The sequence below is a fragment of the Fukomys damarensis genome, unplaced genomic scaffold (assembly GCF_012274545.1).
Source record: "Fukomys damarensis isolate Sample0158 unplaced genomic scaffold, DMR_v1.0_HiC HiC_scaffold_14, whole genome shotgun sequence".
Classification (NCBI taxonomy): domain Eukaryota; kingdom Metazoa; phylum Chordata; class Mammalia; order Rodentia; family Bathyergidae; genus Fukomys; species Fukomys damarensis.
This window is the reverse complement of record NW_022900926.1, coordinates 29,209,312-29,225,729: the sequence shown is the minus strand read 5'-3', so window position 1 is coordinate 29,225,729 and position 16,418 is coordinate 29,209,312. Positions and strand designations below refer to the sequence as shown.

The window sequence follows — 16,418 nt, the reverse complement described above, 5'->3', positions numbered from 1 at the left end:
TTTTTTTTTTTTTTTTTTTTGCAAAATTGAAATCATTGTCTTGACTGAAAAATACCATTTAGAAACTTCAGTGTGTGTATTACAGGTCTGTTAGAGGATTCTTTTCTCATTGATACCTAGCTTTTTAAGAAGTCTCTGAACAATATAGTTTTGTTTACATATTATATGTGATTTTTAGAAAATAACTGGGTAAATTCTTTGACCTGATTCTGTCCAAGAGTAGAATGTTCTTTGCAGCTGTAATTTTATTTTAATCAACATGTTTCAGAAGCATGTTTTTTTATGGAGACAAAATAGGAGTGGTAAGCTTGATAGTAAAAGGATGCTTCATTATACTTACATAATTACATAGTCAGGAAAGTTTGTAAGAAAGTAGTGGACATTGATATCCCACAAAATGAATAAATATATAAAATAGTTCAGAAACATTGGCCTAGGAGAATTGCTACAAAATGTTTTCATAAGATGGAGTCCCAGAATTCTAGTAATAATGCTTTGTCTAGTCTATTGATATAGTACTGTATTTCAGAAAAAAATTTGAAACTTGGTGTTCAGTGTAAATAGAATGCTATAATTTGTCATTTGGTATTTGTTCTTTAATTTGTAAGAATTTTCAGATGAAATCTAAAGCATATTGGCAGGCTATTTTCTGGAGTCTTTATTTCCATCTTTGTAGCTTTTCTAAATCATGGAGCAGTTTTTATTATAACAATATTTCATTAGTGTTTTGTTTTTTTGTTATTGAAGCCAGCTATGTATAACTGTTTTTGAAAACTTGGGTGAATGACCATTGAACTAAATGTGTAGAGCGGCGAAAGTAGATTCTTTAAAATGACATTCCAGAAACATGCTGTGGAGTAGTCAATGTCTGAATAGTCGTTACAAGATGAGCAGTATTTTTGTATTTGCATAGGGTTTGTGATGAGTTTTGTCTATCAAGATTTTTACCTATATTCTTCCTTTCCCACTCTTTTTCTCACCAGTGTAAACCAGAATACAAGGTACCTGGACTTTATGTCATTGACTCCATTGTGCGACAATCTCGACATCAGTTTGGTCAAGAAAAGGATGTGTTTGCACCCAGATTTAGTAATAATATCATTAGCACTTTCCAGAATTTATATCGTTGCCCTGGGGATGACAAGGTATGCTGTTAAGTAAACACATTTCCCTCTTGGTCTTATTTACTGTCTTTAGGTTAATATATAGTTCATGTTAACTAGGTTATTCTGAGTTTGACTAATTATTATGGTATTCATATTCTTAGAATTTCTTGGATACTGCAGAAATGTTGAGTTTGCAACTTTTTAATTATTGAAGCAATTAATATTAATTAAACATTGGTTTCAATGAGCTTTTGGAATTACACTTGACATTTATTTACACGTACAACCAATTCAGGATTATGGTTATTTTATTTGAGTTTATGTTTACCTTTTCAGTGTTGGTTGAAAATGGATTTGCCATGCAATTAGTAGAAAATAACTGCATATCAAAATTCTTTGGTTATGGTACAATTTTATTAAAATGTTAGAAACCAACTCTCCAGGTCTGCCAGATCTGAATGTATAAATACTGTAATTAGCATTTTTAAAAAACTGGACCCAGAGGCGGAACAAAAATGAGTTGTTTATCCTTACATTTGTCATGTGATGTTAGGTTAGTTATTTTGAATGATGATTTGGAATTTAGGTGGTGCTTTTCTGAGAGTAAAATGCAGTGTTGATAAATGATGAAAAGGTAAGAATGAGTTAAACCCGATAATGGTTGTTACAAGGAAGAACCACCAAACCTGAAAGTTCCCCACAAAGCTTTCAGCTCATTTTAAGTAGGATAAGATTAAGTAGTTTTATTAAGTATTATATAGGCTTGAGACAAAAAATCTTGTGATGGATAAATATAGAGCTAGATTTATTAGATTTTTTGTGAGCTCTTAAATATAATTCTTGAGCCAGTTTATGCTTTTTGCTTTAATTATTTTGGTACTTTGATTCTTGTATGTGGGGTAAAAGAATGTTTCAAATTTTAAGTGACCTATCTTAATTGATTATTAAAATAGATACCTTATGGTCCTATCTGAAGTAAGTCACTAATTTGAAATTTTATAAAAACATAGTTTAAAACAGCACTTTGATTTAGGACTGTTATTAAATCAGATTTAGATTTATATTAGTTACAGTTAACTAATCAGTTATAGATGTATAGATTTTGTAGTTTAATATCTCTCATTTATTCTAATGTTCGTGGAATAGGACTTTTTTTTTTTTTTTTTTACCAGAAGAAAGGTTATATTAATAAGGACTTTTTTTTTTTTTTTTTACCAGAAGAAAGGTTATATTAATGCTGTAATCTCAGGAAATGAATAAATGAGAGACATTGTTACAGTGTAGATGTGAAATAAATGATGGTTGCTGGGTACTGGTTATTTTGAAGAATGTGGAAGTCTTAGAAATGAAAAGATTTTTATATAAGGAAAAAGAAATGAGTTGTGTGTATGTGTGTGTGTGTGTGTGTGTGTGTGTGTGTGTCTGTGACACACATTTGCTTGTTTTCTGGTGCTAAGGATTGAACTCATGATCTTGAGCATGCTAGGCAAGCCCTATACCCTTGAGCTATAAAACCTGTCCTGGTGGAGTTAAGCATTTTATAAAGAAGAAATAGTCAAATTAGAAAGTCTGAGTATTTGTTGTGTAATTTTCTTACCCTTTATCTGAAATACAAAAATTTGCATATGAATGCAGTTTGGATATAATTTCAAAGTGTGTCATATTATGAAGACTTTAAAAAGGAACGAGACCTCTATTCTGAAATATATACATGTAACAAAAATTTATTATAGTTAATAATGGCCTCTTTTAAATTTTTTTCCTAACATAATATATAAATAGCGTTAAAATAATAGTAGTTACTACTTATTTGCAGAACTTTGATGTGTTCAACAGTTGTGAATCAAGTAGTGTCATGATAACTGTTGTATTTGTGTCAAGTTAGAATGACTTTGGGTAAGATACTTGTATTTTAAGAAGCAAAGTATAATAGGCAGCCCGATTGGTGTCATTTACAAAAATACTATGGAACATCTTGAGGCATTCTTTGTTGGGCATATTTTTCTGCCTATAAATTTGAAGCTTTCGGGATCTGAAAAACTCATACAACCATGGGAGAAACTTAAATAGAAAATTTTCTTATCAAGTTCTTTCTGAACATTGCTAATTATCAAATAGAAGCCAGTAATAGTCTCTACAAGTTTATGATACTGAATATAAAAGAAGATATAGGCAGCAGTATGAAATCTCTTTTGGAGCAAGATTAAGTTGAAATATTTTGTAGGCTGATTCAAGAAGAGTTGTAACTAATAAATGAAACATAATCTCTACCTCAGGATGCTCAAAATTTGGCAGTAGCTAAAACTTTGAAAATAGTAACTACCTTTAAACATTTTGATTCAGTTTGAAATTGAGAAAAGGAACACGGGAAGTCTTCTGGCATATAGTCTTATTTTATAAATGAGAAAACAGAGTTTTAAAAAAATGTTTGTATTTATTGACAAAGTTGGCCTAAGACCTGATTAATGAGAAAAGTTACATAGATGGCATGTAATACATGAGTTTTATAGCAGCTGCATAAGTGTTATTTGACCGACTGAAATTATACCAAAACTATAAAGTACTCTGAATACTTAAGTAATCAAAAAAAGTGTGAGATTAAAACAAAAATTTGATATGTGTGTGAGTTGAGGGTAACATTGAGATTCTTTGGGGGAGGAAGAGTAAATTGAAGGCAGTGCTGCCGTTATAGGACCTATTGGGAAGAGGAAGTATCTTGAGATGGTTCAGAGATACCAAGTTGCCTTACCAGTAGCAAGTAGTAGGTCACATTAGGTGAGGATTTTGTCCTGAGGTTGTTCAGAAGATAAGTATCACATGGGATGGAATTAAAATCAATTTTAAATGTCACTTTAGTATGAAGTAAATCCTGCCACTGCATTGGAACCCTTCAGACAATTGTTTATGGCATCCATATTATCAGACAGGCATATTAGAGTTGATGTACACAGAAGATGGAGCCTACTTGTCATTCCTACCTTCAGGTGGATGTACCTGTCCTTTGTCTTATATATCTGTCAGAATTAACATGTTATTTCAAGTGAGTGAAGGTTTGCAAGTACAGCATGGTAGGAAACAGAATTTCAGAGGAGGGGGAAGTACTGTAGAAGTATTTTAATCTCTCATTCTTAACGTGTATCTGAGTACTCTGTATAGAATGTGTTAGAGTTTTGAAAGCAAAAACTCAAAGTGTCATTTTTTTTTTCTTTTCTAGAGTAAAATAGTGAGAGTATTAAACCTGTGGCAGAAGAACAATGTATTTAAGAGTGAGATTATTCAGCCTCTCTTGGATATGGCAGCAGGGATTCCTCCACCAGTTGTTACACCTGTTTTGGCCAGTACTACTGCTGCTCTGAGCAATACTCCAGGTATAGATTGGTGTCTAGGTATTCTTCTTGTATTTTTCATAAGATTATTCATTTATAAAAATAACAGTTTCACAGTACAGGAGAATGTGTTTAACATTAGATAATTGAAATATAACTCAAAAGGAAAAATAAAGTCATTTATTTTTGTGTAATTCTTTATAGAATGTAGAATGCTTTTTTTTTTTTTTTTTTTTTTTTTTTTTCCTCCCTGTTTTGATCATCAGGCTGTGTTGGCACACACCTGTAATCCCAGAGTTTGAGGCCAGCCTGGCTACATATAGTGAGTTCAAAGTCAGCCTGAACTACATATGAGACCCTGTCTCTAGATAGATAGATAGATAGATAGATGGATGCAAGCAAACAAACAATAAATTTAGGAAAATAGATTTGCCAGTTAGGTCTTTCCTGATTTAGGCTATCAGTGTCCTCTTAAACTTGCATCTATATCAACTTGCAATTTACGTAAAGAATCCTAAAAAAAAATTTTAGAAAAACTAAGGATCCTTTTGTAATAATCTCAAAATCATGTTTTTTGGGGTATTTAAATGATACTAAAAATTTTTATCACAGCCTCAAAAACTAAATTTGTTCACATTTGGTATATATTTATGTTTTGATGTGCACATACATGTACACATACACAGAATTTTAACAATAAGGGCTTTATGTTTTAAATATGTACTGTCTTACAGCTTTTTTCATCAAAGGGTATGTTTTTTTATTCATGGTAACAAATTTTCTCTGCTAAGGTTTTTTTTTTTTGGTACCAGGGATCGAACTCTGGTCCTTGCGCTTGCAAGGCAGGCCACCGAACTGCTGAGCTAAATCCCCAGCTCTACTAAGGTTTTTAATGGTGCTAAGTATTGTAGACTAAAGTAGTGGCTTAATTTACCCAGGACAACTAGGCATCAATTTCTTCAGGGCCTTTTGGGGGGTGTGTTTTATAAATTAGCTAATTATATAAAGGATTTCAAATATGCTTTCAGTGGAGACAATAAAATAAAAACATTTGTATAAATTTATATCTGTTTTATGGAAATAATAGAACAGATCCTTCTGTCTCTTTTAGTCTTACATATTTACTGGGAATGGGGTTGTCTTCTTTAAAAGGAACACCTGTGACACCTGTTACTCCAGCCAATGTGGTCCAAGGCCTGTCTGATCCATGGGTATCTCAGATAACAAACACAGATACACTTGCCGCTGTTGCTCAGATCTTACAAAGTCCTCAAGGCCAACAGGTGAGCAGCTTCTCTGTTAATGATGAGAGTGATTTAGAATTATTTTTCTGATGTATTGTTCAATAACATTCTGCCTAGAAAGTATTTTTTAGTTTTTTGAAGATAGTATTACTATATATACTCCTTTTACTTCCAGTTTTTAATTCATTATGAACACTTTAATATCATCTATTGTTTTATAAAAATTTCATTGTATATCAACTGATTTCTTAGCACATAGTTTGTATGAAACTATGTTTGTAGCATTAGGTTTGTAGCATTAGGTATTATTGCTATCCCACTAGCAAAGATAGGGTGGTCTTCTATCTTATGGGGGACGGACAAATTCAGTCCATTGACAGTGACCAAAGTTCAAAGGGAGTTAGTTTTAGAAAGGAGGGCCATGAGAAAATATCATCGAGGAAATGACATTTGCATTGAGACTTGAAATAGAGCTAGGCACACAAATATAGGATGACAGGAAGCAGACTTGCAAGTGTTAACATGGAGAGCAGTGAATATTGTGGGAGTAGAAAACAAGCTCCTGAGTTTGCTGCACTAGGAATAGAGGGGAATTGAGCTACCTGTATCAGTTGATTTGAACAATGGGAAAGATTGCTCTCATAATATCAAGTAATTCCATTTTACTTAGATTTTTTCGTTGGTACAGAGTTTGAACCCAGGGTTTTTGCACTTAAGTGTACCTCCAGCTTGCACTCATTCTCTCTCTCTCTCACTTACTCTCACTCTTACTATCGCCTTTTCTCTCCTTTGAATAGATTTATTTTCTGTAGCCAGTGCCGGTCTAATTTCTCTTAATTTAAAAAAATGTCATTTTTCCTTCATTTTCCAGTTAAAATGTATTACATGAAATTAATGGTAATTATCTTCAATTTAAGTATGTATTACATGTTTGTTTTACTGTGATAGTTTTAATTTTTTTTGGAGACAGGGTCTTGCTATGTAGTTCGGGCTGTCCTTAAACTCACTGTGTAGGCCAAGTTGGCCTCAAACCTGTGATGATGCTCCTACCTTAGCTTTTGTCATGCTGAGATTATAGACATGAGACTTTAGTAATAAGTATTTATGATTATAAACATCAACTATGGTTGTTTCATAATTAGGCACAATTTTTAAAACATTTCATTTTTGCTGCACATCTGATTGTATTTTTTGTTTTTGCTATTATTGCATTTATGTTTCTTAGATTTTTTTTTGCTTTATTTCTTTTACCACTTTAGTCTTTATTTTTGTACTGTTGATAGAATCTCTAAATGGTATTTGCTATCTGCTTCTCTTTCTTTTTTGAACCATTATTTTGTTTTTCCTCAAAATCTTTGAGAAAGGCTTTCTATATCTTATACATAGGCTCAGAAATTACAATAATTGCATAAAATCCAACATGTATAGTTATTCTCTATGTAACCTGGTAATTTTGTTACTAGTAAATATATTATAAAAATATTACTAAAGTTATATAAGTATTCTCTTTGCTAATACTGTTTCTCTTTTATCATCTATTTTCTCACTTGTCTTAGGTCTCATCCTAAGACAGTCACTTTATTGAGTCTTGTATGTTCTCTGATCTCTTGTTCCCAAGAAATTTCCCATCACCATTCCATGGATTTCTCTAAACAATTATAACTATTTTCTTTCCTTGTTCCCTCTTTTCATCATATCATTTGTTTTCCTATATCATTTATTTACCCCTGTACAGTAGTTTGTTCCACACCAGCAACACTGGTGTTTTTGCTGCTCCTTACATATACTACTTTTTTTTTTCTTTTTAAAAAGCTTTATTTCAAGAACTTTGTTTTTACTGGTCTTCCAAAAAAAGGTGGGTCAAAGTACCAAAAAAAAAGTCATTTGAATAATAGCGTAGGTTTAGAAATCACAGCAGCAGAAGCAATGTACAGACAGCACAAACAACCTGACATATGCAATTCTCTTCCATTTCTTTGCTTATTTCATGTCTTTTTCCCCTCTTGTACAAAATACATCAAAGCATGCCATGAGATCAAAAAAGATAAAGAGTTTAACAAATGATTACAAGAAATAGACTCTGTACAAGAGGAGAGAATGTGTCTTCCTGCCCCCACTGCCTTTTCCTGCTCGCTTTTGGTTAAATTATTCTGCAGACATTTCACATCCACGTCGGCCTCGTCCCCTTTGCCACCCTCAAGCTTGGGCGACATGGAGTTCTGGATGTTAAAGGGCTCCTCCTCTTTCAGGCAGGACTTGAGAACTTCTGTATTTTGTGGGGAACACTGGAATCATCCTAGAAGAGGAGAAACGCTGGGGAGGGGAGAACGGAGACAATGGGTAGAGCAAGTGAATCATCACTCCAAGCCTTTCTTTGTTTTTTGAGATAAGGTCTCACTGTGCTGTGCAGACTGGCCCCCAACTCACTATGTAGTCCAGACTGGCCCTGGAACTCTAGGTGATCCTCCTGGCTCAGCCTCCCAAGTGCTAGAATTACAGGCATGTGCCGCCACACCCAGCTAGGTTTTTCTAACTGGCTAGAGGAAGCATAGTTTAAAAAAAGGAGGAAAGCAGTAAGACTGGAATAAACTAAAAGTAACTGAGGCACGTCATTATCATCTACGAGCAGTGGTCAGATACAGAAACATTATTCATAGGTAAACAGATTACAGGTATCTTCGATTTGGGACCAGCCAGGTTTTCCCTCAGACCAGGACTGGGGAGAAACAGTCCCTTTTACTTGGTCTAGGTGCCTCTAAAGATGCATGCAGGGGATGCCAGGCATGGTGGCATCACATGCCTGTAATCCTGGCACTTGGGGAGCCTGAGGCAGGAAGATCACCACAAGTTTGAGGCCAGGCTATGTCGTGAATCACAGTCACTAAACTATATAAGGACCCCCCCCCAAAATCCCAAATAATACAGTAAAGCCTCACAGAGGGCCTCTGCTCTCACAAAAATACCTTGTCAGCATGTGTGATGGGGGTGCACAGCACTGTGGCCAGGTGCACACACCCCGCCCCGTTGGAAGATGCTCCCTAGAAAGGCATTTTCTCACCTGAGTCTCATCTGCTGCACCAGGTGGGACTTAAGCTGCAGATCCTCAGCCACCTTTGCAGGGTGCCCATGTCTGCACCAGGCAGATGACCACGGGCTCAGACAAGCTCCCAAGACTTAACAGAATTTGCCCTTTAAGGGTTTTCAAGAAACGCTGGTGGTGGGATATGGTGGCACATTCCCATAATCTCAGTGCTCTGGAGGCTGAGATAGGAAGACCATCATAAGTGCAAGGCCAGCCTGGGCTGGTGAGATACTGTCTCAGAAAAAAAATTTTAAAAAGAAGAGCAGCAGTGCGGCCAGCACACAGTCCTTCGATTGCACATTGTTGGCTGTAGTTTTATAAAGAAATCCACCAGCCTTCCCTTTTCCTTTCAGCCACTAGAGGGGATCGGCCCCATGCAAATCAAGAAGGGTGGAGTTGTCCCAATTCCTATATGACTACTCCTGACTCCATGGGCTTCAGGACTCAGACTTGAGCTTATCGGGGCCAGACCCATCCTGGCACCTGTTGGGCTGTCAGAAGATGAGGAGAAATCAGGCACACAGACCCTGGGGTCTAAACACCAGGGACAGCATGTGCCTGGCATGCTGTTACTGCCCACTGTTCCAGGTTTGCTGGATGTGTCTCAGGCCCACACTGAGCAGGGGCTTAATATGCATGATTTACAGTGAAGGGCAAGAGGAAAGAGGGTGGGAGATGTAGCTAAATGGCAGTGTGCCTGCCTGGCAAGCACGAGGTTCTGATTCCAATTCCCAGTACCTGCCAAAAAAAGGAAAGAGGCTCCAGAGAGGATGGAGGCCAACTTAGGCACTGTGGCTGCACACAGCATACATGAGCACCAGAAACATATACTACTAATGAAATGGCCCAGGACCTTTGCACTTTGTTTCCTATGTTAAAAACTCTCTTTCCCCACATATTCATACAGCTTCATTCTCCTATAAATTCTCATTTAAATGTCATCCATAGTAAGGCCTGACTATTTAAAGTTAAAACTACTTCTCTTTCTCTAAACTTCTCCCTTTCTCACTTGCCTTACTTCCTTTCTTGGCTCATACTACCATCTGTTGCATTATATAATTCACTTGTTTTACTGTATGTTCTTTGTCTCTTTCTGTTGAAATGTGTGCTGTCATAGGGCCTGGATTTTTGTTGGTTTTTCATTGCTGTACGTCTGTACGATTGTAGGTTTTCAGTTCATTGTTTTAGAATGACATACAAGGCCTACCAATGTTAGATATACAAAAAGTATTTAAGAGTTGCCTGGAGGATGACCTGTGTACGTTAGTAGTGACAGAGTTGAAAAGGCAGCCATAAGTGAGACATAAGTTTTGAAAGCAGTAAACGGTGGGCTGATAAATACAGGGTTCATATGCTAAGCAGTGGGGAATTGACAGGAATTTTTATATTGAAGTCACATGATATGAACAGTACTTCACATAAGTCGGAGAGGAGAAATGTCTAGAGACAAGGAATGTCTTCCTTTTTGCAATAGTGATACTAGAAGAGTCTACATGAAAAATGGTAAAGTGTATTGTCTAAAAAGATCTAGTTTCTCTGTTTTTAAAGATGATACGTGATTTGTATATTGGATAAAATTATTTCATTTGTGATAATGTATTGAAAATATTAAAAAAGATGTTCTCATTTTAACACAGCCTATAATAATTTGATAGAAGGAATTTTCCATAAGGAATGACACAAAGCAAGATAGCAATTTCTATTTTTTCCCCCAAAGTAGTAGTACAGAGGATCAATACAGCAGTAATTGATAAAACATGAAATCATGGTAGAGTATTGGAGGTCGATCAGTCCTCTGATTGCCTAGAAAGGAGGCAGCAAGGGATAAAGAAAAAAAACAATAGAGACTTGCATAGTTTCAAAGTATGTGGAGGAGCCAAGACGTCAGTGCCTCAGAGCAGGCAGAGACAAAGACTTTGAGCTTGCCACTACTTACTGGGTTTATAGGTAGTATCAGATGGCCCAGAAGGTGGCGATGATCCTAAATTCATGAGGATATTATAATCGGAGGAAGTATCAGAGGTCTTAGAGGGCAACAGTAATCCTATGAGGGTGAGGATCTTATGCTGAGAAGATCTTAGGTCTATGAGGAAGCTTATGCTGTGTGGAATGGTGAGATGAGCAAAAAGTTCTTACAGCAGTAGGTAGGTAGGATGAGTTAAGCTGATAAAGAATTTTCCTGTTCCAGGTGAAACATTTCTCTTTTTGAATTATTGCTTGGTTCTTAAAGAACCAGGATTCTTCAGCTGATTTAATTTTGCTCTTGAGTAGGACAGCATCAAAGGACCATTGAGGCATCAGGTAGCCCTAATATTAATTTAATTGTGAAGTGATTTTCCCCCCAAAATTATGCAGAATGTCTCCTGAAAGTAAAGGGATAAGTTGAATACTGTAATGATCTAGAATTTGAGTGATTGAAGGATCAACAGTCCACATGAAGTTGTCAAGAGGAATAGTTAAAATATGTAAAGGAGAAATACGACATTTCTTCTCTGCCTTTTCTTCCTTTCTCATAAGGATTTAGAGAGTTTGTGTTTTGTTTATATTTGTTGGTTTTAGTTGTTCTGGAGCTTCACATATTTTTGTATTTTTTTATCACATTATTAATAGTATTTTTGTTTTTACTTTTAGAAAATGTTTATTTGATAACTCTACTTTTTTCCCTAATGTTGCTAAATTAGAATAGGAATGACATTTTATTTTCTGTCATCTTGCATGGTATCTGTGCCTTCTCATACTGTAAGTTAAATACAGATTTCTTGGTTATCAGTTTTGCTATTTTTATTTTACTTTTTTTTGTTTTTGTTTTTGTTTTTTGAGACAGGGTCTCACTATGTAGTTGAGACTGACCTAGAACTCAATATGTAGCCCAGGTTGGTCTTGAACTCACAGTGATCCTCCTGCCTCAGCCTCCCAAGTGCTGGGATTACAGGCATGCACCACCACACCTGGCTATTTTTATATTTCTAATCTAAACTGGTAATTTTCAGATTGAATAGGTTTGGAACTTTAAAAATCATTTAGTTATGTTTTTATTGCTAATATAATAATTATACATATGGTGGAGTATATAGTTGACATTTCAATACATGTACATGATATGTAATGATCAAATCAAGGTAATTGGGTGTGTGTGTGTGTGTGTGTGTGTGTGTGTATGTGTGATCCTATCCATTTATTATTTCTTTTTGTTGAAAACATCAAAATCCTTTCTCCTAGCTGTTCTGAAATTTAATTGTTGTCAACTGTAGTAACCTTATTTTGCTATGCAATATTAGTTTATTCTTCCTACTGGATCACACCTCTGTGCGTGTTATATTTTAAATTTTTATTTATTTTAAGATGTATGTAGGGCTTTCTTGTTTATGGAATCCTCCTGTCCATAACTGTATATTCTTTAACAAGGCTGGTTAAATGGTGGAAATGAGTTGCTTTCAACCCTAGTTGACATAATTAATCATTGATAACTCATTCCTTAAAACTTAGACTCTGCTCTAAGGAGCAGATATCTTTTTTTTTTTTTAATTTAATTTATTTGTACATTCTAGGTAGACAGTACAGTTACATTCATTACTGGGATCTTGTACCTTTACATGCCAGGTCTTGGTTCTCATTTTTTCCCCTTGTCCCCACCCTCCCTTCACTCTCCCCTCAGGAGCAAATTTCTTAATTGCTCTCCTGCTTTCAGAAAGTATGTTCTCATGTGGTAAACTGAATGATAGTAAAAGCTGCCACTGTTGTCAGTACTTATTCCTTTACACCATTAATTGAAGAAGGGATGAGATTCATGGAAAATGTGTCAACCTGTGAGAAATTTTTTTTTCTGGTTTTTATTGTATGACTGCTTAAAATCTCTGACTTTCCAAAAACAGGATAAACAAAGTACTGTTATGTATGCATACAAACCTTTTTTTGATTGTTATAGACTGTAGAATAATTAATTTTATTGACTAATAGTTGTAGATGGTATCCTTATGAGCAAAATCCAACACCTATTTTGTAATAATTTTTTCTCCCTCCAGCTTCAGCAGTTAATACAAACTTTACAGATACAACAGCAGAAGCCCCAGCCTTCCATCCTTCAGGCCCTGGATGCTGGTCTTGTGGTTCAATTGCAGGCTCTCACTGCACAGCTTACAGCTGCAGCTGCAGCAGCCAACACACTAACTCCCTTAGAACAGGGAGTCTCTTTTAACAAGGTACTAATTAAAATATTGTATCTGTTCTATATTTAATGTTAAATTTTGTGTAATTTGTGGAGTCTTCATTTTATAATTACATTTTATTGAAAAAATATTGCACTGTATAAAATTTTTACATTATATAAATGGTTCAAACTTAGGAAAGTAATTTTAAAATTCTTAAAACATTTAATATGCAGTACTTTCTTTAGACTAAAGATAAATGGTCATCGTATTTCCATTGAAGCAAGTCATTGTTTTTTGAAGTTCTTGCTATAATTACATTAATGGTGGTGGTCTGCATTCTATAATTTTAACCTTCTGAAATTAAAATTGTTTAATATATGAAAGTTCAAAGGAAAACTTCTAGAAGTTGTCACATTACTGTGTTATTATAAAGTGAAGCCTAACAATAAAAAATAGTGCTTTTATCTTTTTTTAGCTTTCATTTTTATTAGTACATGTTTGTAGTACATAATAATTACATTAATCATGGGGAGTTGGTACTTGTACATAGTATGTTTAAATTCTTTTTTTTACTTCCTCTCATTTCTCACCCTTCTCCCTCCATCTCTTTGTCTACTGCTGAAAGTCTTCATTGTATAATTTATTGTGTGATATTCTAAGTTTGCTTATTAATTATAGGAATGTATACTTTGGAAATAGTATCTATATATTTTTAATATCTGTTAACTATTATTTTCATAGGAAAGTAAATCTTGATTTATTGGATTATTAACTGAACTTTTGTGGGCCAGCAGCTTCCAGGGCTAATTTTGAATTGCTAAAACTACATAAAAAGCCTTTAAGTTGAGTATTCTAAAGATAGTAGAGCAACATTTTACAGTGAGAATTATACTAGGGTTTGATCCACTGATTATGGTTCTAAATGTTTTATCAAACTGTATTAGTATGGTCAGGACCCTGAATTACTTTAATCTTTAATATTTTCTTCTGTAAAATCAGAACATTAGTGTTTATATTGCCTATGTCATAACATTAGTGTGTATACTGCCTACTGTCTTAAGACAGTAGTACCACCTCATTCACAGAATACACATTCTAGGAACCACTGTACCTGAAACTGCAGATAGTACCGAACCATATACATATAATTTTTTTGCTATACATACATACTTAGCATAAAGCTTAATTTATAAATAAGGCACAGTAAAAGCTTAACAATACTTAATTTAAAAAATACAACAATATACTGTAATAAAAATTACATAAATATGGTCTCTTGAATCAAACAATATTTTTTAGTACAGTTGACTGGAAACTACAGAAATTGAAACCATGCATAAAAGGGAACTAATGTATCATGTCAGAGTACTTTATTTATTTATATTTTTCATTAAGTTTATTGGTCCATTTTAGGAATACAATATAATGACATTCATTATTGAAAATTTGTATCTTTACATAATATATTTTGGTTCTTATTTTTTCCCCATTCCTTTGCCCTCCCTTTAACCCCACCTCCCCTCCCTATTTACAAAGGCTTTGTTTCCATTTTTTCATTTTCTTGTATTAATTCCATTCCCTTCTTTTCTTACCACTAACGCTCCTACTTCTCCTTTCCCTTCAAAGTATTTTAAAGAGGAGTAAAGATCGACTCACAGTGCTTCATTGTAGTATAAAATGATATAAAACATATTAAATGAGAGAGATAAACGAGAGATATAATTTTGCAACTTATATTTGTATGAAACACTTACTTATTTGTTCCTTTCTCTCCTCTGTTCTTAGAAGTTGATGGATAGGTTTGATTTTGGCGAAGACTCTGAGCATAGTGAAGAACCCAAAAAGGAAATTCCAACTCCTCAACTGTAAGAATTATATTCTTCTTTATAACCAAAGTTTCTTTGTGTTATTTTGTAAATACTGGGTGGAATATTGCCATCTGAGCTATTAAGTATACTTTGAACGAAATGAAGTTATTTCAGGTCATCGAGCTCTAGCTTACAGAAAGCTGATAGAGTTGCTCCCTTGTTCCCTCCCTAGATTACTGGCATTCTTTTCAGATCTTTGCAAATAGGATATATGAATATTTCTTATAGGAATATTGATAAATCTAGTTGTGATATTGTCTATATTTCTATTGGCTTTATTTAAAGTTGTATAAAAAGAATATTGGGGCTAGTGCCAAGGTCTAATTTTAGGAAGTGTACCAAATTCCAAGAACTACATAAACTAATCAGAAGTAAGAATTGAGGTTACAGGGATGTTTATTTAAAGAAATGGATTCTATGTTGTTTGTTTTTTAAATCTGTAATCTCCCTTCCCCCAACAGTTCTGTAGAGTTTTAGGTTTTAGGAGTGTACTCTATATGAAAAGACCAGTAGAAGAGGATGTTGTAGATTGGGAGGTGGAATTTGTGAGAACTGAAGGGAGAGGATAAAGGATGAAAGCCTTGAGTACTCTTATTCCAAGTAGATTATTAGTTTTATGTATTAACATAAAAATATACATAATCAGAGGGTAGATAAAATATAAATATATCCATTTATTAAAGGAAATTTTCTTGACAAATTAAAAGCTAATTTTTTTTTGGTACCGGGGATTGAACTCTGGTCCTTGCGCTTGCAAGGCAGGCCACTGAACCGCTGAGCTAAATCCCCAGCCCTAAAAGCTAATATTTTAAATTATGAAGTTGGAAGGAGCATTTGAGATCACGTAAATGTCCTTGACATGTGAGCATCTCTAACCACCCTGTCATTTTATATTCAATGTCTTAATGTCTTCTGAGACAATAACTTAAATTATTATTATTATTATTATATATTCTTTTGTGAAGCTGAACCTTGTTTCCATTATTTCCTACACATTGATTTAAGCTTTGTTTTTTGAATCATGGAAGCAAATTACATTATTATTTTATATTATTTTTTTACATGTAGTTTTTCAGTATTTGAAGATAATAAGTGTCATTCTTCCCCTTAAGTTTATTTGTTCCAGGTTGAAGTGTATATTTCGCCAGCTGTTTCAAGGCTTCTCACCATTGATTGTGCCTTTAGGGATGCCCTCTTGTTTTTTCATATTTTAGCTTGTAGCACCCACAATTCCAGATGTGAATTTCTCAGATTATATTTAAATTATTATATCCTCTTATCTAAATATTGTCTGTTTCTTCTTCTTCTTTTTTTTTTAATACTGTCTGTTTCTGGTAATATACCGAGTAATATGTATGCTTTCCTAAAAGAAGCATCATAATATCATGAAGTTTATGGTCAGTTACAATTGTGGATCTTACATATAATGACTGATAGAGCATTTTTCCCACTTTCATGTTTATAAAATGAATTACAATGACAATATTTAAATAACTTTCACTGAGTTTTTTTTTAGGTCTAATAAAATTTATTAATTTCCATGTATTTAATAGCATGAGATAGTAACATCAGATTTTTAACAGGGTATCTCTGACATGGTATGGTATCTGTTGAAACACTAGGGAACAAATATTTTTATATGTA

The 16,418-nt window shown here is 34.2% G+C and overlaps 1 protein-coding gene across 9 annotated transcripts in view; it reads left to right on the top strand.

The window, feature by feature from the left end:
• The window catches only part of Scaf8 (SR-related CTD associated factor 8), a 194,460-nt gene that overhangs the window by 41,703 nt on the left and 136,339 nt on the right, over positions 1-16,418 (top strand). For all 9 annotated transcript variants that reach the window (XR_004517135.1, XM_033763304.1, XM_033763306.1 and 6 more), the window contains 5 exons: positions 984-1,145; positions 4,321-4,474; positions 5,585-5,715; positions 12,781-12,957; positions 14,692-14,771. Coding sequence is in view for 8 of the 9 variants with exons in the window: in XM_033763304.1 (XP_033619195.1) it covers positions 984-1,145; positions 4,321-4,474; positions 5,585-5,715; positions 12,781-12,957; positions 14,692-14,771 (704 nt within the window). In the remaining variant the exon portion in view is untranslated. The remainder of the gene's footprint in view (positions 1-983; positions 1,146-4,320; positions 4,475-5,584; positions 5,716-12,780; positions 12,958-14,691; positions 14,772-16,418) is intronic.